The 25,019-nt window shown below is 49.0% G+C and overlaps 2 protein-coding genes across 3 annotated transcripts in view; both read left to right on the top strand.

Annotated features, from left to right (window-relative positions):
• Tmem87b (transmembrane protein 87B) overlaps window positions 1-2,379 on the top strand; it is a 51,315-nt gene extending 48,936 nt beyond the window's left edge. For both annotated transcript variants that reach the window (XM_078028302.1, XM_078028301.1), the window contains exons 18-19: window positions 433-463; window positions 1,474-2,379. In XM_078028302.1, coding sequence (XP_077884428.1) covers window positions 433-463; window positions 1,474-1,533 — 91 coding nt within the window. In that variant the 3' untranslated portion in view covers window positions 1,534-2,379. The remainder of the gene's footprint in view (window positions 1-432; window positions 464-1,473) is intronic.
• A 13,026-nt stretch (window positions 2,380-15,405) lies between these two features.
• Fbln7 (fibulin 7) overlaps window positions 15,406-25,019 on the top strand; it is a 28,565-nt gene continuing 18,951 nt past the window's right edge. Inside the window, exon 1 of the mRNA XM_005340251.5 lies at window positions 15,406-15,595. Within this exon, the coding sequence (XP_005340308.3) occupies window positions 15,521-15,595 (75 nt within the window). The 5' untranslated portion in view covers window positions 15,406-15,520. The remainder of the gene's footprint in view (window positions 15,596-25,019) is intronic.

The following is a 25,019-nucleotide window of genomic DNA, read 5'->3' as shown; positions in this document are numbered from 1 at the left end:
TTAAATGAGTACATTTGAGTAATCAGCATCCAGATCAAAAAGTGGAACATGACTAAGCCCTAGAAGCCCATGTTCCTTTCCACATAGGGGGCCACCTTCCCATAGGTTCTGTCGTCCGACATCTGGAACTGTAGAGCCTGTTCATTTTAAAAATTTTCTCCCTCAGTAGCTTGTCCATCGTCTTGGTTGTATGGTATTCCATTGTTTGAACATGTCAGTTTCTCCAGCTGGGCTGTTTCTAGCTTAGGGCTGTTGAGCACAGTGCTGCTATGAAAACCCTCCTCCTCGTCTGCTAGAACCTGGGTGTCTCTGTGTGTCAGCTCAGCTGAGCATCTGCAGTGGGAATTGTGGACCACAGGCTATATCTATATCATTTTCCTAGATTCATTGGCCTACTTTTAATAACACTGTCACTTTTTTTTTTTTTTTTAGAGCACTTCCAGTGTTGGTGGATTCCGATGAGGTAAAATATGTTTTTGCTTATTTCCTTAGAGCCGGTATTGTCACAAAATAGAAATGTACTTCAGAAAGAGATTCTGAAAGTCGCTTTTTAAAATGAGTATGGGTTGAAGAGACGGAAGGACATTACGAATTGACTTGTGATGAGGCATAAAGGACTTCTGGGTGAGGTCCTCCTTTAGCCAGAAGCAAGATTAATGCTTGTTGGTAGGAAAGGGGGGGGGGTCTCACTTTATGAGACATTCAGTGAATGATTCACTAAACCCATGTCTAGGTAGGGTTGAGAGGATTTGAAGGGGCAGCTTAACCTCTGACGCTGTGCATATTTTGTTGGGGTAGTAAATAGTGTTTCTGTTTGGTCTCCTCGTTCTTCACTTACCAACCAGGAACTCTGCATCAGGGGTATGGCCTAGGAAGTTCAGGGGGAGGGTTGGGGTCACAGGATGTTCAAGGTTGCCTCATGTTTGAAGTGCCAGAATGAAGGCTGGAGGGGGGAGGCCAAGTTCAGGTGGCTGTGGGAGATGAGCTGCTGCTCTGTGTTCACTGAGATGCAGGAAATAACTTTGCATCAGTGTCATTGGGGTTGGTGGCAGGGGAAAGTTTGAGAAGGCTGTAACTTCAGGCCTTAGGACTCTGCTGAAAGACGCGCCTAGAATTACTTTAAGAAGATGTTTGAATTATTCACTTGATGGCAACTGATTCGTGATCTCAAAAAGACCTGGATTCCGTGAGGCCAGGCAGATCCAGACAGATCCCGGTGGGCTATGCTGCGATCCGCCGGCTCCTGCCTCTGCTCCCGGGGCTCTGAGCTCGTGTTTTCTGGGCAGCCAAGGGCTGGTGCTTTGTGGCCGTCAGCAGGTCCCTGGGCATTCTGAGTGTGTGTGGACTGTACTTTCACTGTCTGTATCTGATACTTTCCCAACATGGAAAGCGTAAATCGTGATTTTTGAAAGATTAAAAAATTCCATCACAGTCTTGGAAGAAGCATTTTGACAGTTTTTCTTCTCCCTCCAGGAAATTATGACCAGATCTGAAATAGCTGAAAAAATGTTCTCTTCAGAAAAGATTATGTGATCGGAATGAGTATAAATAAAACCAAGGTCACGGCCTCGGACTGTAATGGGTGGGAGCTTGTTAGGGGGCAGCCAGCAAGCTCTGGCCCTGCTGCCCTGGACATCACGTGGTAAAGGAAGGACTCGGAGGAGGCTGTGCATCCTCGACAGCTGACTTCTCCGTGTCTGCTGGAGTGAGTGGCTGGACTTGGAAGTCATCTGAGAAGAGCACGAGGAGGAAGCCGTGTGCACAGACGCTGGTGATGTGCCAGCATCGGATTGGGGTTCTCTCTTTTCTCTTGAAAAAAGGATCATTCCAGGTTTCTTTAAATTATATAAAGTCTCCTGCTGTTCTTTCTATTCACTTTGAGATAGATAATGTGATTCTTCTGAAGTAGAGCGTGTCCGTGTCCCCATCTTTGGGATTTATAATTACTAGAAGCAGTAATGATTTTTTGTTTTACTTTTATACTGATGACTTAACATTGGAATGTGGGCATGTTGATATGTCTCATTTTGCTTTTTGTTTGGTCTGCACAATGCCATTTTTTGTGAATACCACCATGAGCATCAGATCATGGAGTTAGGTCTTCTCTGAGCTCAGGGGAACACATGTGCACAAAGAGAAAAGTCTTAAGGGTTCCTTCCACAGATTTGCTCTGCCACTGCCCCTCCTCGGGCCACGGGTACGCGAGCTACTGCTGAATCTGCTGGGCAGGTGGTGGACAGCTGGCCACGTGGTGCCCCACAGCACCTCCTGCCTGGCAGGTTGGGAGGCCCATTACTTCTAAGCCTGGTGGAAACTAGATCTGTGTCTTGTACACAATCTTGGCATCTTCGTCTTATAATAAAGGCACATTGAACTGCAGAGTACATCACTGCTGATCTGGTAATTGCTTTGTTAATCTTCAGCCATGTTTTGCTGCTTATTTGTCACATTTCTTGGTGACATATGGGTTGGCAGGGTTTTGTTTTTTTTTTTTTTTTTTTAGTGTCTTTCTTTAAAATAGTGTGGACATATGCAGTTGGACATAGTGTGATGAAACTGTGAATGTGCCACTCCTTCCATGACCAAAGATAGAGGGCTGGCAACCTGTGAGGCGGTGATGAGGGGCGCATCTCGCCTGTCCTCTGCAGGAGTCCAGCCTGTGAACTGAGAGTGACTTCAAAGCATTTGAGAAGACAGGAAAATCTTGACCATCACAAATCTTTTTTCTTCACTGTAAAGCCTGAGAATGGTTTTCTTTCCTCTCAAAAGCCTTTGTGACCTGCCTCCTGTGGTTAGAAAGGAAGTTAGTAAGAAGACTGCCTTCAGGCAGCAGCTTCTCCTGGGAGGCCTCGCCTCACAGCGGTGCTCAGCGGGGAGCCCTGGCAGGACAGGCAGGTTTGCCAAGTGGTGCTCGCTCTGGACACCCTTCCTGGGAGGAGAGGGGCTAGTTGAAGGGTTCTGGTTCCATCCTTCGCTCAAGTTTCTGCCAGGGTGATGGCCGCCCACCGAGTTTCCCAGCACCTGGGTCTGCTCTGGTTTGGGTGCTCTGCCTTTGCCCAGCTGGTTCAGGACTGGAGGTGTCTGCTGACCTCCTACCCCACGGTTTGCAGTGGGTTGACCCCTGACTCGGCACACAGCTGGGGTTGACCTCAGAGGCCGAGTCCTGGGCCTGCAGCCAGGAGGCACGTGAGCATGGTGGGTGGGAGTGGGGGCCGATGGCAGGTGTCACACTAAGGGGAACCAGCCCCCACAGGCCTTGCTGCTGTTCATAGGGACAGTTCTTTCTCCCGCCATGTAGCTCAACAGGGACTGAAGGGCAGCCGCTGCTCTCCACCCTCAGGAGACAGGTTCCCTCCTTCTGCTGCTGCTGAAGGGCATGTGCAATGTCTATCCTTCCTGGTGGTGGTGTCATCTGTATTTCTGGGGAGTAGGAGGGGCTGCCCTGGCACTTGGCTTCCAGGCCCAGGGAGGATGGCGGAATGTCCTCAGGGCGTACAACTCCTTCCTCAGGGGCCTCCAGGCCTGGGGCCTGCTCTAGGGGTTACTTTAGGAAGCCTTGGCGAGGCCTAAGGGAAGGGCCCACTTTGGTATGAAGTGTGAAATTTGCCTAAGAGGAAATTTTCATGATTTGAAGTAGATTAAATATCTCCTTTAAAGTGTAGTCACTTTTTTGCAAAAACTAAGGAAAAATAGCTGATTATTTTATGCCTAGAGGTAATTTTCCCTTACTTTCTTGTAAAGGAAATATTTTTTAATCTTTCATATCCCTTCCCCTCTGTATTACAGAACATTAGATTTGCACTACTATAACGTCGACTCAAAGTATAAAAGTGTATAGATAAGTTTGATTCTATATCTTCCTTTTGAAAGCGGTCTGGGGAGCCTCCCTGGCTGTCACGCTAGGGAGGTCTCTGCTCCTAGTCCTTGTCTTTTGTGGCAGCAGCAGGAGACAGCCCTGCCCAGCACCGCCCTGCACGACAGAAGTTTGACACGGGCACGTTTTTGAACATATCAGCTGTATGTATGTAAGTGACAGAAGTCGATTTTTAAGGAAGTGTATGTTATGCCACAAGAACTCATGGCTGGGTTAAGAATCTTCTTTAGAACTAGGAAAGTGTTTTATTCATATATTTGGGGAGAAATTTTGGGGGCTTAAAACTTGTATTTTTTATTTAAAAAACTTAAATTATTCTATAACTTGAAAGAAATTTCTTTGAATATAGGACATGACTATTTGAAGGATTTTTGTTTGAAATATTGATGTATTTTTGTGCCTTAAAATTGGTTCTTTTAATAAAATGCTTTCTGAAAGTTTAGATGATTGATGATTGATAATATTTGAACGATAGACTACATGACTCTATAGGAAAAACAGACTTCAGTAGATGGCGGGACTGAAATCCTTCAAAGAGGAGGGATATTCCATTAAACAAGAAACTGTTCAACCTTAGTAGTGATACAGAAATGCAAAACAAAAGGTTGGGGAAATTTCTAAAAATCTGGTTAACCTAAATTTACGTTCTTTATAGACATCTGTAAAATCCCTTTGCTATCAAGGTCTGGTGAACTGAGCAGACTCATTAATGATGGTGAGAAATGACTCATTAATGATGGTGTTTGTGAGAAGAAGTTCATGAAGTTTGGATGGTATCAATTTTGGTGATATTTTAAAGGACGGCTCAAAATACAGAATAAAGTTTCCGCACAAACGTGTATTGTAGTATTCAAGATGAAACTAGAGGCAAGTTTAAATGTGAACAATAGGAAAATTATTGCATTATGGTTTAACTGGCTACTTTGGGGACACTGTGCAGTCATGAAGTTATCACAAAGAATTTATAACAACAGACGAATACATGTTGCTTACATAAAAACAAAAGGATTGAATAGCAGTGAACCAAAGTGGCACTGTGGTCACTGCTGTTGGGGTTCCACCCCAAAGTGGTCCCCGTGTGATCCCAACCCTTCAGAAGACTGAGATGAAAAGAGGACGACTCTTGTGCCAGCCCAGATGGTCACAGAGGTGGGGAGGCTGGCCTTCCAGGTGGTCCCTCAGGACCCCCAGTTTATTTCCATCCGAGGCCACCATTTGCACCCAGCCAGCGGAAGGAGGAGGGATCGCTCAGAAGGTTCTGGGACTGGAGCAGGAAGTGGCAAGCATTGCTTCTGGCAAAACCTGGTCCTGTGGTCACACCAGACTGCCAGCAGGCTGGGTAGTGCCAGCAGGCAGGGTAGTGCCAGCAGGCAGGGTAGTGCCAGCAGGCAGGGTAGTGCCAGCAGCCCGGCTGCCTCCTGCCTTGTGGAGCAGTGGACAGCAGCAGGCCTAGGAGCTTCTCCTGCCTTCGCATTACCTAACTTTCTAAAGCTAAGGTGTGAGCTTTGCCTAGGCTGCATGGGAAAGGCTGTGTGGCTTCAGGTCACAGCTGGATCCCTGAGAGCCCCACCTTGCTGGGACATGTGGTGCAACATGGGGACATTTCTTCAGGGACCTTCTCCCAGCCTGATGTTGGGGGCCAGGATGGGAGCCTGGAGGAGGGCAGGGGCATGTGATGACTTGGGACCATTCACAGGGCACCAGGCTTAGCCATTGACCCCACAGGAGAGGCTTAGTAGCCTGCCTTAGGTAACCCACCCAGGAAAGTGACCAGACTGGCCTAGTATTAGCAGGAGTCCTCCTTGAAGGATTGTCCTCAAGTCCTGAGGGGAGTGGAGGCTCCATTTACCATGTCCATGTTTGCTTCTTGGAGGGTTGATAACATGTCTGAGGAACCTGGGGCACTGCCCTCCTCGGCCAGCTGACGTCAAGGTGGAAGGTGCACAGGAAACCCTCTGAAGTTCAGGTACATCACCTTAAGAGTAAGTTGCCCAGAGGTTTCCCATGAGTGACCTGGGCTTACAGCCGAACACCTGGGCTGTGTGACGTAGGCTGGCGTGATAACTCAGATGAGAATAACTTGGGTAGCATTTCCTTAAAATTATTTTGAAGAATAAGAAACTGCAGTTTATATACAGGAAAAAATTCAAAAGCCATCCAGCAGAGGGTGCCAAAGTCATGTCTCCTAGAATTCCTAATCTCGACTCTTTGTCCTTAAATCTTGCCTTTAAAAAAATAAATACAAATATACTTTTTCTTATAAAATGCCATTAAACAGATTTAGGGAGTAAAGAAAATAAACTTTAAAAACATAACTTTTAGGAACTGGGGTTGTGGCTCAGAGGTAGAGAGCTTGCCTAGCATGAGGCATTGGGTACAATCCTCAGCACCACATAAAAATAAAATAAAAGGTATTGTGTCCACCTATAACTAAAAAATAAATATAAAAAATAGGCTCAGTGGGGTTGTACGTACAATGACATTTACAAACAATAATATTAAAATAACATAACTTTTGAAATGTTATAAACTAAACATGTGCGTAGGGTCTGGGGGTGTAGCTCTGTGGTGGAGCTCTTGCCTGGCCTGTGCAAGGGCCTGCTTCAAACCCCACCATCCTAAGAAAGAAACTTACAAGCAGCCAGAGAGGTGGGACTGCACCCACAGGACTGAGGCGCGCTTTGTGTGCTGGTCACCCTTGCTGCCTCATTTCCTGTGACCTCATTGTCATTCTAGCCTCCAAATTCAGCTCTTAATGCTGGTGCTCTGCTTTGAGTCCATCAGTAGGGACCTCCTTGGGGTAGAGTGGAGCCCAGAGGGTTAGCAGCAGTGTCTGTCTTACACTGTCCCTACTGAAAATAAAATATCCAATTCTATGAATTTTGGTATTTTTCTTTTTAAAAAAAATGAAGTCTGGGCATAGATGCATTGCATCCAAGAAATTAGTTTAGATATTTATATCAAGAAGGAAAGAACAGGTTGCCTTTTCCACTGCCTGTACACTTGGAAACAATATCCTTATAAAAGGCAGTTGCAGATTTCCCCTTCTGATAATGGAGGAGTGCCTCTGTGGCACCTGCCCTTCCCACAGACTGCTCTAGACAATTAGAGTCACGGCTACCTGGAGACAACTGGACTGAGGAGGCCCAGGGCACCAGAGGGAAGTCAAGGCTTGTGTGAAGGAAACTGCAGGCTCCAGTTCACAGGGAAAAGAAACCCAGACTTAAAACCGGGTTCACTGGTTTGAAGAACTGGAAGAGCTCAGGAGCAGCACAGGGGCTGGGAAGTACAAGAGGAATTGCTGAAGAAGAATGCTAGCCATGTCCCCAGGGGATGGTGGCATTGGGAGGGGAGGCCTGGGGAAGGTGATCAGCTGATGAGGGTGGGGCCCTCAGGAGTAGATTAGTGCCCTTATGAGCGATGCTCCTGAACTCCCTGTTCCTTCTGCCATGTGAGGACACATGGAGAAAAGAGCTGCCTGAGAAGAGAAAGCAGGCCCTCCCAGACAGCACCTGGATCAAGCCTTCTGGCCTCCAGAGCTGTAAGAAACACACACTTGTTGTGAAGACCCCCTCCTTGTTATAGCAGTACACGCTGGTCTAACCAGAGCCAAAGCAGGTAAGCACCAAATTCTGGATCTAAAATCTTCCCTTGGCTGCGTCACGGGCTCTCCCTCAGCTGTGTGTGTATGGGGATGACTGCATCCACCTCCGGCTGACAAGTGGAACCTGCAGATCTGTTCACACCACAGGAGACCAAACCAGACCTTGATTCCAACCAAGTAAATTGCCTACTAAACAAGAACGTGAGGGTGACATCAGAGAAAATGGCAGAATAAAGACCTGAAAGTTTGCCCCTTCATTAGGAAAAAAAAAAAAATGCTCACTGAGACCCTGTCTCAAAATTTAATAAAAATAAGAACTAGGGGGCTGGGATTATGGCTCAGTGGTAGAGTGCTCACCTAGCATGCTAGAGGCACTGGGTTCAATCCTCAGCACCACATAAATGTAAACTAAAGATATTGTGTCCACCTAAAACTTAGGAATAAATATTAAAAAAAAAAAAAAAGAACTGGCAGCTGGGTGAGGTGGCGTATGTCCATAATCCCAGCAGCTTGGGAGGCTGAGGCAGGAGGATTGTGAGTTCAAAGCCAATCTCAGCCGAAGCCATAAGGGACTCTGTGAGACCTTGTCTCAAAATATTTTTAAAAGGCTGGGGATGTGGCTCGGTGGTTAAGTACTCCTGGATTCAATCATCCCCCGTACCAAAAAAATAACTCTCAGAATCAACTTTTTCAAAACCTTAGAAGTTAACCAATAGCAATCTGAGGAGCATTTACTCAAGAAAAATGGCAGAACCTCAGTAAGAAGAGCAAACACTGTGGTGTTTTAATATGTCTTGAGTCCGGAGCTCAGTAGCAGCCTTGAAGAATAAGGACCAGAATGGTTTCAGAAAACAAAATCTTCAAAAACGAATATTGGAATATAACTAACAGAACATTGTCAATGAATTGAAGAACTTGGGTGAAATAGACAAATTTCTAGAAGACACAAATTACTGGAACTGACTCAAGAATAAACAGTCTCAATAGGCCCATAATAAGTTATGAGATTCAATTAGGAATTGTTTTTATGACTTCACCCAAGTCCAGGCCCAGATGGCTTCACCACTGAACTCTACAGACATGTAAAGGAAATTATTATTAATTATTCAAAAACTCTTTCGAAAAACAGAAGAGGGAACACTTTCCAACTTATTCTATGAGGTCAGTATCACTCTGATGCCAAAACTAACCAACGGCAACACAAGAGGGGGAAATAAAAACTGCAGACCAGTGTCTTGCATTAATTACATGGAAACAAAAATCAGTGACATATATACAGCAACACATAAAAAGATTTATACACCTAATGCAGTTATCGGTAGATACAGGAAAAACATTTACCAAAATTGAACGCCAAATAAATACTCAACAAACCAGCAAGAAGGGAATTTCCTTAGCATGATAAAAGGCATCTACAAAAAAAAAAAAAAAAACAGAAAAAAAAAAAAACTTCTTAGTTAACATGATACTCAAAGATAAAAGACTGGCGCTCTCCCTCTGCTGAGGTCTGAATGTTTGTGTCTGCAATACTAAGATGAAATCTCATCCCCAGTGTAGCAGTATTAAAAAGTGAGGCCTTTACAGGTAATTAGATCCTGAGGGTGGAGCCTCATGAATGGGATTAATGCCCTTAAAAAGAGGTACCTCTTCCACCGGGGAGGACACAGCAAGCAGGTACCATCCTGGAGGCAGAGTTTGAGCCTCACCAGAGACTGAATCTGCTGGCACCTTGATCATGGAATTCCCAGTCTCTGGAACTGTGAACAGTAAATGTCTGTTATTGATATACCAAGACCAAGATATTTTGTTATAGCAGCCTGAGTGGACTCAGACACCCCCTCAGCTCTGGAACAAAACAGGATGTCCACTCTCACGTCTATTCAACACTGCGCCGGAGCTCCTTGTCAGGACAACCAGATAAGAAAAAGGAAGAAAAGTTATTGAGATTAGAATGGAGAAAGTATCTCTATTTGCAGATTACATTATCTTGTATATAGAAAACGACAAGGAATCTACTAAAAAACTATTAGAACAATAATGAATTCGGGGAAGGTGCAGGATGTGAGATCAATGTACAAACATCAATATTATATTCATATATTTACAGTTAATAACTCAAAAATGAAAGGTTAAAAACATCCACTTACAGTTGCATCAAAAGAAGACAATACAGAGCTGAGATATAGCTCAGTGGTAGAGAGCATGTCAAGGCGTGCGAAGCCCTGGGTTCTTTCCCCAGCAGCACACAAAAAAGGTTCCTTTAAAGGAATAAAATACTTAGGAATGAATCTGACAAAAGTAGTGCAAAACTGTACAAAACATTTTTGAAAGAAATTGAAAACTACAAAACATTTCTGAAAGAAATTGAAAAGATATAAATGAACTAAAAAAAATGCTTATGGTAAGATGACCTACCATTATTAAGAGGGTAATAGTCCCCAGATTGACCTACAGATATAAGAAGACCCCAAAAGAATCTCAGCTGACTTTTGTAGAAACTGAGAAACCAATTCTAAAATTTATATGGAATTTCAAGGAACCCAGTTAGCTAATTCCTGGATACAGTGGAGGACTTGCTTGTTCCAGCACCCCTTTGATATGCAAACAATCAATCCTGAACCCACTCTCCCACCTACCTCCTTTTATGGAACTTCTGCCTCCTTTAATTGAGGACACGATCCTGCCCAAATCACCATAGGAAGTAGACAACTAGGGAATTCCCTGAAGCCCAGATCCCGCCACGCTACTCCGACCATCCCATCAGCCTGCTTAGCTTGCTTACCTTGCTGGGCCCATTTCTGCAGAAGTCACTGTAAAGTTTCTGGCCCACAGTTCTCTCCGCCTGCCCCTCTGTCTTGAGCACTTCCCCTTGTGGCCCTGCATTATGTGCCATTCCTCCCATGCGGGAATAAACATTCCTTCCTCCATAACAATTGTTTTCATGTCTATGTGTTACTGTAACTGTTAAATCCCAGGTCCCATTCAAAGATAAGGGGCAGAAAACAATGAAATTGAAAACAGACAATGGAGAAAGCTCTTTGAAAAGATAAACACCATTGATAAATGACTAGCTATAATCATTAAGAGACCACATAAATCATTAATATCAGGAATGAAATTGGGGCTATAACTACAGACCCAATAGACAGTAAAAAGATAATAAGAAAATACTACTACTTTATGCCAATAAGCTTGAAAAATTAGATAAAATGAGAAAATTCCTTAAAAATAACAATTTGGGGGCTGGGGTTGTGACTCCATGGTAGAGTGCTCGCCTAGCATGTGTGAGGTATTGGGTTCGATCCTCAGCACCAATAAAAAAATAAGTCTATAAAATAAATAAAAATATATTGAAAAAATAATAATTTGTCATAACTGAGATGAAACAATTTATCATGACAGGATGAAAGAAAATATCCAATTATACACACACATTACTTAGTGATGATTTTAGACTTACAAAAAAGTTGCACATTAGAACAGTGTTCTTCCACCTTTTTTTTTTTTTAAGAGAGAGAGAGAATTTTTTAATATTTATTTCCTTTTTAGTTTTTGGCAACACAACATCTTTGTTTGTATGTGGTGCTAAGGATCGAACCTGGGCGGCACGCATGCCAGGCGAGTGCGCTACCGCTTGAGCCACATCCCCAGCTCCTGTGTTCTTCCACCTTTATCCAGGACCCCTCTGTCCAGCATTCGTTCAAACTTCAGCTTGATATTGGGAAACTCCCTGAAGTACTCTAAGCCTTAGCTTGCCCATCAGTAGAGTGGGAATAAGGGGACCCAATTCACCAGGTTGCCATGAAGACCACGTGGAAACTTGTGAAGTGCTTCGCACAGGGATTGGCATGGAATGGATGGGATGGGCGCTTGGGAATGTGTGTTCCCTTCTTATGTTATACCTGCATGAAAGACCATCAGAGTCAGTGTTGGCAATGGCCCCTTACCTGTGTGCCTACTGTGTGCTGAGGCTTGTTAGGCACTTGATTATTTTGAAATCTCATAATGACTTTTTTTTTTCTTTTTTCTTTTTGGTACTGGGGATTGAACCAGGGCACGTAACCACTGAACCACATCCCCAGAAAGAAAAATATATTTATATTTTATTTAGAGACAGGGTGTCACTAAGTTGCTGAGGCTAGCTTTGAACTCGATCCTCCTGCCTCAGCCTCCTGAGCCACTGGGATTACAGGCGTGCACCACCGTGCCCGCTGATAAGCATTTTTTATTCCATTACCTAGATGAGGAAGCTGAGAGTTGCAGGTCCACGCTGGCAGCATGGAGGGAGCGAGGCTCGCCCAGCCAGGTCTGACTTCAAGGATTGCCTACTTCCACCATCTGTCCCTTCCTGAGGCGTTTGAACTTCTACGCACAATGACATTTGTGGATTTTCAAAGCTGTCCTCCTTTTGACAGATATTAACTGATGTTTGGTCTTTAATTATGGCACAGTGAAATCTATCTTTCTCCAGGCTTTATCTTCTGAACTGGGAGGGTTTTCTGGGGGAGGTTTCTTCTGGCTGTCCTGACATCATGCACAAGCAGTCTCTTCAGTGTTTGCCGCAGGACTGCAAGGTCTCGTTGGCTAGAGCTCCAGATACAATGTGAGAGCATAATGTAGCGCCTGGCACAGGGCCGCGCCTGGCACGGGGCCATGCCTTGAGTGGGCACTCAGTAAATATTTGTGTAATGAATGAATGGGATGAAGTCACTGCTCTCCTGCTGAATGATCCCTCCCACCCCCTCCCCGCTGTCCCTCGTCTGTTACCCTGGGTTAGCCTAACATGCTGGGCTTTGTTCCTGGGGCCCCTCGTGGGTGTTTGGGGGCTGATGACATTTACAGCCACAGATACAAGTGGGATAGAGGAGGTAAGAGGAGAAGATCTGCAAACAAGATTCAGCCATAGGGAGGCAAACCAGTAAGAAGTCCCTGAACCCCAAAAGGGTGGACAGCATTAGCAGGGCTGCCAAGAGGGACCCAGAGCACCCTGCGGGACCCCTCCTGAGTGGCTGGTTCTCCCCCCGGATGCCACCTCTGGTCTAGGCTTAAGCCCAGATTTCTACAAATCTTCCCCTGTTGCTTCACATTCCTGAGCTACCCGGAGAATATGAGTGAATCCGAGAGCTCCTCCCAGGACACGGCAAGGGGTCCTGCCAAAAAGCCTTTGGAACTATTTTCTTTGTGCTGATCCCCCTCCCACCACCGCCAAAACCAATCCTCCAGCATTCCAGAATATTCTTCTGAAAGTTAAATAGGAAATAGAAGGAACAGAACAGTTGATAGGTCCATCCAATTAGCTTATATTCACAGACCGTCTACTTTTAGACAGCTGGCCAAGTTTCAACTGTGGAGAGCCTGCCTCAGTCTCTGCAGATCCAGGGTGGTCGAGGACAGAGACAAAAGAGACATCAGACCTTATGCCAGCCCAGAGAGCAAAGCACTAAACAGAAGGCAGTCATAGGGTAACACATTAAGGTTAGTAAGTAATAACAACAAATCCCTGCTGAAACTTAGAAACATTTGAAATTTAAAATATAAAATTCCTGAAATCCTATAATCACAGATTTGATATAAGTAATATTACTGCACCCCAATAGTGAAAGAGGGCTAAGGTCTCTTGTGGGAGCAGCATTCTGGGAGGGGCCAAATTTGCATACCTTGGGACATCACTCGATCATGGCCTGCATCAGTTCGCTCTGATGCAGGAAGCCAAGAGTCTCCTCCAACTTCATGACTGTAGGAAAGGCAGGAGAAGAGAAAAGGAGAATTATCTCCACCAATGTCTGGCTCCCAGGGGATAGCGCTGGACCTTCCAGTGGAGCTTTCCATGTAAATACAAGATGGGGTAAAACACAAACAGCCACACTGACCAGAATGGAACCTTTCATTCACAGAGGGAGAGTACTGCCAGGAGGGGGATACTGGGCTTTTGGCATGGATGGCATACACATGGGAGAAGGAGGCTGAAAACCACAGTCTCCACAGGCTGCCTTGGATGGGACCATCGCTGTCCCTTTCTCTCCATCTGGACAGGGAGAAGCAGTGTTCTGACCAGGATTCTCTTCAGGAATGCAAGACAAGGGAACACAAGCTCTGCTCTGCTTCCCCGAACAGGGACAGGAAGGAGAAGCTCAGCAGATTTCCTGGGTAGCCAAGGATCCGGTGGCCAGCCTGTACCAGTGAGGTTCTGATTGGTTCCCGAGGACAGGCTATGGGCTGAATGTTTGTGGTCCCCACCCCCACCACCATTCCATATGTTGAAAATCAAATCCCCAACATGATGGTATTAGGAGGTTGGGCTTCTGGGAGATGATTAGTGCTATGGTCCCCGAAGTCCCTATGTTCACTCAGGACTGTTCAGAGGGGAGATGATGGGATCACAAGAGCTATGACCTGATCAGTCCATCCTAGTTTGAATGGACCCGATGTTAACTCAAGGCACGAGGGTCATGGCAGGAGGAGATGGATCGCTGGGGGTGTGCCCTCGAAGGTTCATTTCCCTACGGTCCCCTCCCCTTTCTCTCTCTGCTTTCTGGTCACCATGAGTGGGGCAGCTTTTCCTGTTTCCCACCCTTTCGCCATGATGTTCTGCCTCACCCCTGGGCCAGAGCAATGGAGTCAGCCTACCAAGGACTAAATCCCCGAAAATGAGAGCCAAAATAAACTTGCCCTCCTCTGAGTTGTTCTTGTCAGGTATTTTGGACGCAGCAATGCAAAGCTGACTAACAGGTCACAAGGGCTCCACCTTTATGAGTGGGGTTAGTGCCGTCTGCTTATAAAAGGGACCCCAGAGAGCTCCTCTGCCTATTCCACCAGGCGAGGATGCCACAAGAAGCTGCCTCTATGGAGCCAGGAAGTGGCCCTCCCCAGCGCAGGACTTTGCCATGCCTTGCTTTTGGACTCCCCAGCCTAGAGAACTGAGAGAAATACCAAGACCAGGAGAGGATGCCAACCTTCCTTTCCGGCTGCCAGTGGGAAATCTTCTGAACCCCTTCCTTGAGCTCTTGAGCTCCATGAAATGTGGAGGAGGAGACAGATTCAGGCCTGGCCAGACTTGGTATACACCACAAGTGGCATCCTGGGTTGCCTTCTTCCCTAAGAGCTAAATCATGTTTTCTAGGAGCGCAAGTGGGAGGCATCTGGTCCCCCCTCAGCTCTTGGGTGCAGGGGACCTGGGACTGCTCCTGCCAGCCCTTCCCAGCTGTTTCCTTTTCCGCCTTCACAAGGTTCTAGAACCTGATTTCGATTTAAACTATTTCCCCTTTCCTTGGGAGATCAGTGGAAACCAGGAGAAGGCTGTAGATTCTTAGTTTCTCTGGGTGCCCTTAAATCCTCAGCGGTGTCATTTAGGGAATTCTAGACTCCTCTGGGTTGGAGAGCTTATTCTAACCTATGCCTCGTTTAGGAAGCCCATCACCTGTCCTCAGAGTGTCGCGGAGAAAGGTGTCCTTGTTGGAGCTGTGAAGTTGGACCGACTTAGATTTGGATCTTCACTCTGCTCCCTGTCCCTGGGTGATATCAGCCTCTGTCTCCCCGATTGGGAAATGAGGATGGTCTCGCGTGGACCAGCCCAGGATGGGCTACTGGTCTCCGGCACGTGTGCGGGACCCCGGCTGCCCTTTCCCGCGAAGGCCCTGAGGATGCCCGCGCTCGTCCTCGGCGTCGCGCCCGGCCTCCTCGGGGCGCCGCGGCTTGGGCGCGCTCCCAGGCGCATTCCTGGCCGGGCAGCCCCTCCTCCCTCGGTCTTGGCCAAGGGGCTGGCGCCTCCCCGCCTCGCCGGGGCCGTCTCGTGCCGGCGGCTGCGGACGCTGGTGGCCGCGGGGGCTGCAGGGTCCGGCGCGCCGCGCACCTGGCCCAGAGACTGCGCCTCGGCAGCGCGGCGCCGATCCCCGAGGGGCCGCGCTGCGCCGGGCACCTCCCGGGTCCCCGCGCGCCCGCCGCTCCGGGCCCTGCAGGGGCAGCTGCGGCATCTCCGGGAAGGGCTCGGCAGGGAGGGCGCCGAGTGATCTGCCTTCCCAGGCAGCGAGGTTCTGATTGGCAAGATGGTGCCCCACTCTTGGCGCGCGCTCTTCCTTCTCCTGCTGCTCCTCGCCTGCCCTGCGTCGCGGGCTTCCCAGGTCAGTATCCCTGCAGCCCGCCGCTCCCTGTCCGGCTCGCGGGAGAGGCACCGCTGAGGCGGGAGGGACCGGGCTTGCCACATGGCACTGGGACGCTCGGGGCGGGGGCTTGGAGCGAGTGTCCGGCTGCGCTTCAGTTTTCGGAGAGGCGCAGAGTCCCCCATCTGTCATCTCAGATGCGTCTCGGGCCAGGCGCCTGGGAGGACCCGGGCGGGTCTAGCGGGGCAGTTTGTGCGAAGCGTCGATCCGCGGGGAGAGGGCTCCGCGTGAGAACCGGGGAGGAGGCAGTGGTCTCCTGGACTTCGGAGACGGGGTCTTTCTGGGTCTCCCGCCCTCCAGCCCGGCATTCACACTGTGACTGGAGTGTTCCTGGCGCCACACACCTCAAACCCCACAGAACTTTCTTGGCCGGTCAGCTCTTCCCAGGGGGACTGACTGGGGAGCTTCTGAGTCCGTGCGCTCCGAGCCCGCGACCCGCGTTTTCTTCCACACACGTATACAGGCAGCTTGCTCTCTTTTTGCGGTTTATGTTTGTTCAAGTCCCACTGGGTTTATTTACTCCATCAGATTCACGTTCCATTAACTATTAGGAACTGGTTTTTAAAGCCACAAATGCAGATAAAGATGCATCTTATTGAGGTGGACCTGGAATCGCCAAGTTCAGAGCCAGCATCCAGCAGACGAGACTAACTTGGGCAGTCAGAGATTCCTTCCCTCTGAGAGGGGCCTGGCCCTGGACCGCCCACCAGTTACCCAGACCTTCACTGCCACCGACAGCAAACAAAGTGGCTGTATGTGGAGGGGAGGGGACAGATGCCACCAGGATTCTGTAGGCTTCTTCCAGGCACTGCATCCTCCTAACAGCCGGGAAGCAGTATCCTGGTCACCCCCATGTTGCAGATAAGCAAGTTGAGACCCAAGGAGTCTGTGACTTAGTCAAGATTATACCGCCAGGAAAGAGAAATGTAAATCCAGCGGCCCTTGTGAGACTCCAAGTCTCCCCTTGCTTGCAGACTCTTACCTGTACTCCTTGCATTGGGGCAAAATCCTTGGAACAAAAATTGGGACAAAAGCCTGGCAGGCATGCCCCAAGCTATCTGGAAACCCCCTGGAGTATAAGAAGGGACTCCCGGGAGGGAAAATTAGCTTCAGACCAGACCTGGTGAGGATAGTGCTATCAGTGGTACTTAGGCTTCTCGGGGCTGCTCAGCAGCTACGCACTCAGAGGCCCCATTTGGGGCCACAATGAACCCATCCCCAGAGAAATGGAATCTCCCACTAACTTCACAGACACCAAACAAAACAAAATCTGCATCCCGAGTCCATCCCAGCAGCACAGGAGGGTGCATCCTCTAGGGGTTCCCTAGCCCTGGCCGTGGAGGGGGCAGGGTATGTGATGAGAAGCTTGACGCTCAGCCCTGCATCACCTGATCTTAGGTGCTCAGGCAAATGCCTGCCTCCTGAGAGCACCTGGGAAACAGGTGAGACTCAGGCAGCTGTCCCCAACATTGCAGCTGCTGCACCCAAAATGAACCTTCTGGGGCACCGTTCTCAGGAGATGGGGATCCACTCCCTGCCTGCCACATCCAGCTGTCTGCGATTCTAAGCTGTAAGAGCACCTGACTCAGGAGCAGGGGAGCAAGAGAGACGGTTCACTGATGCTTATTTCAACGTTCATGTGACTTGCACTCCCCACCCCTCCTCCACTCCAGCCTGCCCAGGCAAGCCTGAGGGGTGAACCACAGGGAGGCCTCTGGCCCCCATGCTTGCTGGAGTAAGCATTACCTGGCTTCTTCTCTTCTTTCAGATCTCTGCTCAGATAAGCACCCCTCTGCCAAGGCCTTCCGGACCTCCTCTGTCCCTGCATTTTCTATTATTAAGGGAAGTGGAAGGTGGCTTCAAGCAGGGTCTGCAGCAGGGACCCTGGGCCTGGCCAGCCTCCCCACGCCCCTGCTGTCTCCAGGGCTTTCCGCTACCTCCCACTTGTGAGCAGTCTGTCTTGAGTCATTTTTCCAAGTGTTCTGTGACTGGTTGATGGAGAGTAGGTGGTTGCTGGGAGGCAGGAGAGGTCAAGCAGCAGGGGGACCTTGCAAGGGTGGCTGTTTCTCAAAGCTGTGCCCTCTTTTCCCACAGGAGGAAACTGGCTTCACTGGGGAGACAGGAAACATGTTTTCCCACCCCTGATACGCCCCCCCCCCAGCCCAGAGGTTCTAGAGAAGCACAGGCGCCCAGCTCCTCCTTGCCTGTGAGGTGGGCAAGGTGTTAGAGGTGGAGGCGTCGGGATGTTTCAGAGGCTTCCCCCCTCCCCAAACCCTTCTAACCTGAGATGTGTCAGGGTCCAAATCCCACCATTACAGGGTTATGTTTTGGTCCATCACTTTCTTCTTCTTCTCCTCCTTCTCCCCCTTCTTCTTCTGCTTCTTCTTCACAGAGCCACATCCCCAGACCTTTTTTAGGGGCAGGGTCTCGCTAAGTTGCTGAGGCTGGCTTTGAACTAGAGATCCTCCTGCCTCAGCCTCCTGAATGGCTGGGATTACAGGCGATCAACACCACACCCAGTTGGTCGATCGCATTTTACAAAATAAAAACACATGTGTTTAGTGTTCATTTCCATTATTTTAACCATAGATCTGTGGCAACCACACCACTACAATTAGGATACAGGGTGGTTCCGCCACCCCCAAATCTACACCATGCCGCCTTGTGAAAAGTCACACCAGACCATCCCCTGTAACCATCATCTGTCCTGTGTCACCAAAGTACCATCTTCTCCAGTGTCATAGCAATAGGATCAAGCGGGGCAAAGCCTTTGAACTTGGCTCCTTTAGCATCAGTGTTCCAGGTCCCCCTGTTGGCGTGGGCGGCACAGCGCCCTCCCATGGTGTCACCTCCAGTTTGGGGCAGTTATGAGTAGAACGGCTATAAACATTTACACACGGCTTTAGTGTGGCTGTAAATTCTCATTTCTCTTGGGAAATACTTAGGAATGGAATTGCTGGGTCATTTGGTCAATGGAAGTTTCACTTTGTAAGAAACCGCCAAGCTGTGTTTCTTTCTTTCTTAATCTTATTTATTTATTTGTTTTGGTGGGGTTCTTTTTTTTTTTTTGTCTTTTTTGGAACTGGGGGTCAAACCCAGGGCTGTGCCAGTGCAAGGCAGACGCTTTGCCACTGAGCTACACTCTAGCCCAAGCTGTGTTTCTTATCTGATGTCACCTTTTACATTCCTGCCAGCATCACATGAGACACCCAGTTGCAGGCTGGGGACGCGGGCTCCGTGGTAGAGGGTTTGCCTAGTGTGCTAAGGCCCTGGGCTCAATCTTCATTTCCTGTGCTTATTTGCCACGTGACTAGTCTGTTGGGTGAAGCACCCATTCAGGGTCTGGTTGTTGTTCAGGCTGGCCTCTGACCCCTAGCTTCAAGTGATCTCCTGCTCAGTTGCCACGTAGTTGGGACTACAGGGTGCGTCACTGTGCATCACTTGGCATCACTGTGCCAAGCTTGCCCGCTCTTGTTGCTGTTGTTGTTGTTTGTTTGTTTGTTTTGTTTTGTATGGAGACAAAGCCAAGGGCGCTTAACCACTGAGCCACATACCCAGCCCTTTTTATATTTTATTTGGATACAAAGTCTTGCTAAGTTGAATAAGGCCTTGCTAAATTGCTGAGGCTGGCTTAGAACTTGTGATCATCCCACCTCAGCCTCCCGAGTCGCTGGGAGTACAGGGGTGTGCCGCTGCACCCAGCCAGCTTGCTCATTTTAAAAATGTTTTATTTATCTTCTTCTTGTTCAGTTTTGAGTGCTCTTTACATATTCTGTATACTAGTTCTTTTTTTAAACGTGTGAGTTACAAATATTTTCTCCCAGTTTGTGGCTTATTTTTGTAACTTTTTTTTTTAAAACAATGTCTTTTCTAGAATAAAGACTTTCAATTTTAACAAAGTCCTAGTTATTAATATTTTTATTTTTATGGATCAGGTTTTTGGTGGTCAAGTTCAAGAACTGTTGGCCTAAGGTCATGAAATTTTTCTTCTAAAAATTTCTTCTAAAATTTTTCTTTACATTTTTACTGTGGTCCATTTTTAGTGACTGTTTTTGGACCAGGGACTAAATTCAGGGGTGCTTTACCACTGAGCCACATCCCCAGCCCATTTTTTGTATTTTATTTAGAGACAGTGTCTCACTGAGTTGCTTAGGACATCTCTAAGTTGCTGAGGCTGGCCTTGAACACTCGATCCTCTTGCCTCAGTCTCTTGAGCCACTGGGATTACAGATGTGCGCCACCACACCTGGCTTTTAGTGACTTTTTAAAAAAACTCACAGGTGAGGTGTGTGCGTCCGTGTGCGTCCCTGTGCATCCCTTGTTTATTGTTTCAGTTTGATTTGTAGACAGATAGTTGGATTCCCATTGATTCTTCCTGGCAAGTTGGTCAGAAGTCAATTCGTCGTCCACGTTTGGGATACTTCTGACCTAACTTCATCCATTGAGAAAGTAAGTCCTCCAGCTCTATCTTTCCTTTTCAAAATTGGCTATTCTCGTTTCTCTGCCTTTTCAATGGAAGTCTAGAATCAACTCATCTGTATCTACAAAAAATCCTACTGGTTATCAGTATTGCAATAAATATAGATCAATTAGGAGAGACTCAAGATCTTAAAAATATTGCACAGTGGTGAGCACAGTTTATTTAGTCTTCATTTAATCCATTGGATTTATTTTTTTTTCTTTTTAGTTGTAGGTGGACACAATACCTTCATTTTATTTATGTGGTGCTGAGGATAGAACCCAGGGTCTCACACATGCGAGACGAGCGTCTACCACTGAGCCACAGCCCCAGCCCCTCTGTCAGAGTTTTTTAGTTTTGAAGTCAAGCATGGCTCATCAGATTTATATGAAATAATGAGTTCTTTCATTTTTGAAGCTATTTTAAATGGGACTTAATTTCCAATTGTGTGTTTCTAGAAGATGCCAATCCATTGGGTTTTCCTGGGTTGTCCTTATGCCTTATGACCTTGTGGAACTCACTTATCCGTTGTAGGGATTTTTTTTTTTAAGATTTCCTCATTTTTTAAATACACACAACTGTATTGTCTGTGAATAAGGGTGGTTTTACGTTCCTTCTACTCTCTTCTGTGTGTTATCTATTTCGTTTTCAGCCTGACAACATGAACTAAAACTCCCAGGACTAAATTTAGGAGGAGAGTGGACAGGCTTGTCTGTTTTTCCATCTTGGGTTGAACCCAGGTTGCTCCACCACTGAGCCACATCCTCAGCCATTTGTATTTTATATTTTGAGACAGGGTCTCGCTAAGTGACCCAGCCTGGTCTGGAACTTGCAGTCCTCCTGCCTCAGCCTCCTGAGTAGCTAGGAATCCAGGCATGTGCCACTGCACCTGGCCATGGCCACTCTGTATTTCTAAGCAGCTGGTCTCCTGTGGTGACAGACGGACACTTTCCATTGTTCACTCCCCAGGGTACTAACCTATTTTAGCTTTTTTGCTGCTATAACTCAAGGACCCGACCAGAGCTGCTGTAAAGTAGGAAAGGTTTATTTAGGGGCTCACAGTTTCAGAGGTCTCAGTCCATAAGAGGCTGGCTCCATTCCTTGGGCTCGAGGTGAGGCTGAGCATCAGGGCGAAAGGGTGTGGCAGTGGGAAGCAGCTCATGAGATGATCAGAAGCAGAGAGAGACTCTACTCATCAGAGACAAATATATACCTCAAGCCCCACCCCGGTGCCCCCTCCTCCACCACACCCACCACCTCAGTTTCCACTCAGTTCATCCCTATCAGGATTAATTCACTGAGTGGGTCAAGCCTCTCATAGCCGAATCACTTCTCCTCCGAACCTTCTTGCGCTGTCTCCCACGTGAGCTTTTGGGGGCACCACGTCTAAACCACATCATGAACCTTTCGAGCTGTCTATTGCCTGGTGCCGTAGGTGGGTTCTGCTGAGGCCCAGAAACTGGTGGCTGTAGCCTGCGGTTGGGAGCAAGGCCAGCGGGGAGGGCGACGGGGGAGATGACCTCGTGTGCTCTCCCCGACTGACTCAACGTCTACCGGCTTCCCGGGAAAACCAGTGGCTCTTGCCAGGGCAGGATTCATGACCTATTCCCCAGTCTGAGGATGAACGAGATGAAGAGGGTGGGAGAAGGGGACCCAGAGCATGTCCCTTCCCAGAACGGTGTGGCCCGGAACTTGGCCCAGGACTTGGCCTGTTAGTAGCAACTGATGCCAATGTGGTCAGGCTGCTGGGACCGCCAGGAGTGTCGGTGGGGATAGACTGCTGGTCACTCGGGAGCTCACGCTGATGAGGGGTGTCTGCCGGGGTCACAGCTCCAGGAGTGTTTGCCCACCCTGCAGGAGCCGGAGCCTCGGAGTCTTGTGCAGAGCCGAGACGGGGTATGTGGTGAGACACCGATTTGGTGCCCACAGTGGCCCTGGCACCGGGAGCAAAGCAGACAAGGGCAGCCCAGCAGTCCAATGCTGAGAGGCCTGGCGAGGCTGCAGGTGGGCATGACACCTGGACCAGGCAGCAGGAAGTGCCAGGCAAGGTGGCTCCGTGTCAGACAAGCAGAGAGTGTCCTGGCCTCGCGCTCGTTCATCTGTGTGCTCGTTCAAATGAGCACCTAGTGTATACTCGGGTCCCACACTCAGCAACAAGGTCCTGGGTTATCTGAGACTTATTCTGTGCTCAGGAGAGATGCAGGGCAAGGGAGAGGTGGGATGTGGGACACTCTGCAGCAGGTCACAACCGGTTCTGGAGCAGATGCCCTGGGGTCCGAGTCCTGGACATGTCACTGTGGCCAAGAGACATTCTGCCTCCTCAGATACAGAGTGGGCCGTCGTGGCACCCACGTCCTGGGCTGCCTTGGGCATGTAATAAAGCGTTCATGTGACACATGGTTTAAGTGCCTGCTCTTGGCTCCTACCATGACCGTCATTGCCCCTGTGACTGTTTTAGAACACAGACAAGAAGGGGACACAGTGCGAGTGTAGAAACATGAGCAGCCAGAGGAGGTAGAGCTCAAAAACTTCCAGCACTCGGGGCTCAGAGCCCAGAGGGAGGCTCGGTGGTGGACTTCCTGTCCACCTGTCTAGGCCTTGGTATCCTGGTGTTGGTCAACTTAAGTGTGGGTGGTGCTGGGAGGCATTGTTCAGAAGCCACTAGCCTTCAATCAGTAGGCTTTAAATAAAAGAGATCACCCTCATGGTATTATGGTTCGGCCTCCTGCAAAAGACGGATCCACCCCTCCCCCAGAGGAGGGGATTCTACCTTTGAGGCTGCCCTTGGACTTGAGCTACAGCCTGCAGACTTCCCTGGTCTCCAGCCTGCCAGCCCAGGAGCCGGTTCCTTACAGGCCTCTGTCTTTCTCCATGTGACTTTTAGCATGTTAAATATGTGTGCTATGGATTACACATGGATGATACCTGATACATACTACACACGTGTTCTATGTCACACTTATAGGAAGCAGACATATGTTAAATAAGCTTGTTTTGTGTGTATTCCTACTGCCTGCTTCTCTGGAGCACCCTGCTTGCGCCAGGGCCCTGGGCCGCTCCCCTGGTGAAATCCTCTCACTCCCCCAAGATGTGTCCCCTTTCCCTGCTTTCAGGCAAGGATGCCGGGTGGGGTCCCTAGGAGGAGGGAGTTGAGGAGCGGTAACTGGCCTCCAGTTTGGCCTGGAGGAAGCCTTCACCCACTTGGGCGTGATTCCCGCTCCAAGGGCGTCAGGTCCTGGCCAGCAGGCGTACATCTGGCAAGTGCATGGTCCCTAGACCTGAAGACATCCAAACATCTGGGTTGCTGTTAGCAACACACTGACCTCACACATAGCTGTGGCTTAGGCAGACCAGCGCGAGAGGCAGCCCCTCCAAGTCCGAGGGGTCATCTGTGGCCATCTGAGGCTCTGGACTCTCCTGCCATAGATGGGACTCTTGAAGGGTCATCAAACCCAGCCTGACACTGAGAAGGAGACCTTTCTGCCACGCCTCGAGGCCCACCTCCCCTGGTGCCCCCACACACCCCTGAAGGCTTTCCCCTGCCTGCAGGGCCTCAGGAGCAGACTCCAGGTCTGTGAGCTCCAACAGCAGGGGCACCTGGCTAGGACGGAGGGTCAGGCCTACCAGGGTGGGGCGTGGGGACCAGGAAAGCTGGGGTGTCACAGTGATCTTTGGCTATGTCCACCCCTGGCCACAGGTGGGGTCTCCAGGTCTAACATGCCTCTCCTGGGGTGGCCGTGAGCTCTGAGGAACCTTCCATGGATGCCCTGGAGTGAAGATGGTGAGGAATCGGCCTGGGGAAGACGTCCTGAGGAGGGGTGTGGCTGCAGTATGCTGTGGGCCTCCTTCTTCCAAGAGCCTTAGACCACCCCCCTCCATAGCTCTTGGCACTGACCTGAATGTTCCAGAACCAGCTATGTCACCTCCTCCCAGCTCAGGAAGAGCTGTGTGGGCCGTGCCTGCTGTTACTTCTCTAACTGTTCAAAGAGTCTCACCCCAGAGATGGCAGATCTTGACCTTTCCCTCCTCAGTGATGGAAGAGTTTCACAGAATGTCTTTTCTTGACCCCGTTTCCACAAGTGACTACTTCAAAGAGGAGGGGATTCTGGTTTTCATTGCTTACTGTCCACAGCAGAAGCCAGGGAAGGAGCCGGGTCTGGAAGGAATGGAAACGTTTTGCGGGGATCTCTTTAGGGAGAAGAGTAGAGGGACCCAGAAGAGGCCGGAGGAGTCAGACTCGATGTGGCAGCTTCAGACCTCCCAGGTGCAGTCCCCTCCCGGTGTGCAGTCCTGCCTGGCCAGGGCTTGACCTCGGCCTGTCCATAGCCCTGGTGAGCTTTCTCGCCAGGGTCGGGGTGGCACTGAAGGAAGTGACTTGCTCCCATCGCAGCTCAGAGAGATGGAGGCAGGGGCCTGGGAGGGAGGGGAGCCGAACCGAGGCTGAGGGTTGCCCTGCTCGGTGACAGGTACCATGGCCATGCCAGCCTAGAGGAGGAGAGCAGAGGCCAACCCTGAGTCGCTGGCACGTGCCAGCAAGAGGACATTGAGCCTTGTGCACGTGTGTCCCCCTGAGAGCTGGAACCCAATGAAACGCTCACAGATTGTGGTCCTAGGACACAATCTTTGTTTTGATGTTGTTCCTGTTTTGCACTTGGTTTAGCCAAAAGGCCGAGGTGTGGTGTTTTTCTTTGTTTCTGAATAGCTTTGCAGGGAATATGCTGTCCTTGTAGGATGGAGCAAGATGATAAAGTTTGAAAGGGGAAACACTTGGGTTCTCAGTCCCCCTCCTGCCACCTCATTTTTCTCCCTTGCAGAGGGACTCAGTTCCACCCGTGCCCAGGCTGAGCTCAGGTGGCAGATGGCTGGTCCTTGGGGACACGGGACCTGCCTGTTAGGAGCTGCTGTGCACAGCCCCCCAGATCCCCT

This window comes from Ictidomys tridecemlineatus, chromosome 12 (assembly GCF_052094955.1).
Source record: "Ictidomys tridecemlineatus isolate mIctTri1 chromosome 12, mIctTri1.hap1, whole genome shotgun sequence".
NCBI lineage: Eukaryota > Metazoa > Chordata > Mammalia > Rodentia > Sciuridae > Ictidomys > Ictidomys tridecemlineatus.
This window is presented reverse-complemented; position numbering and strand designations above follow the sequence as displayed.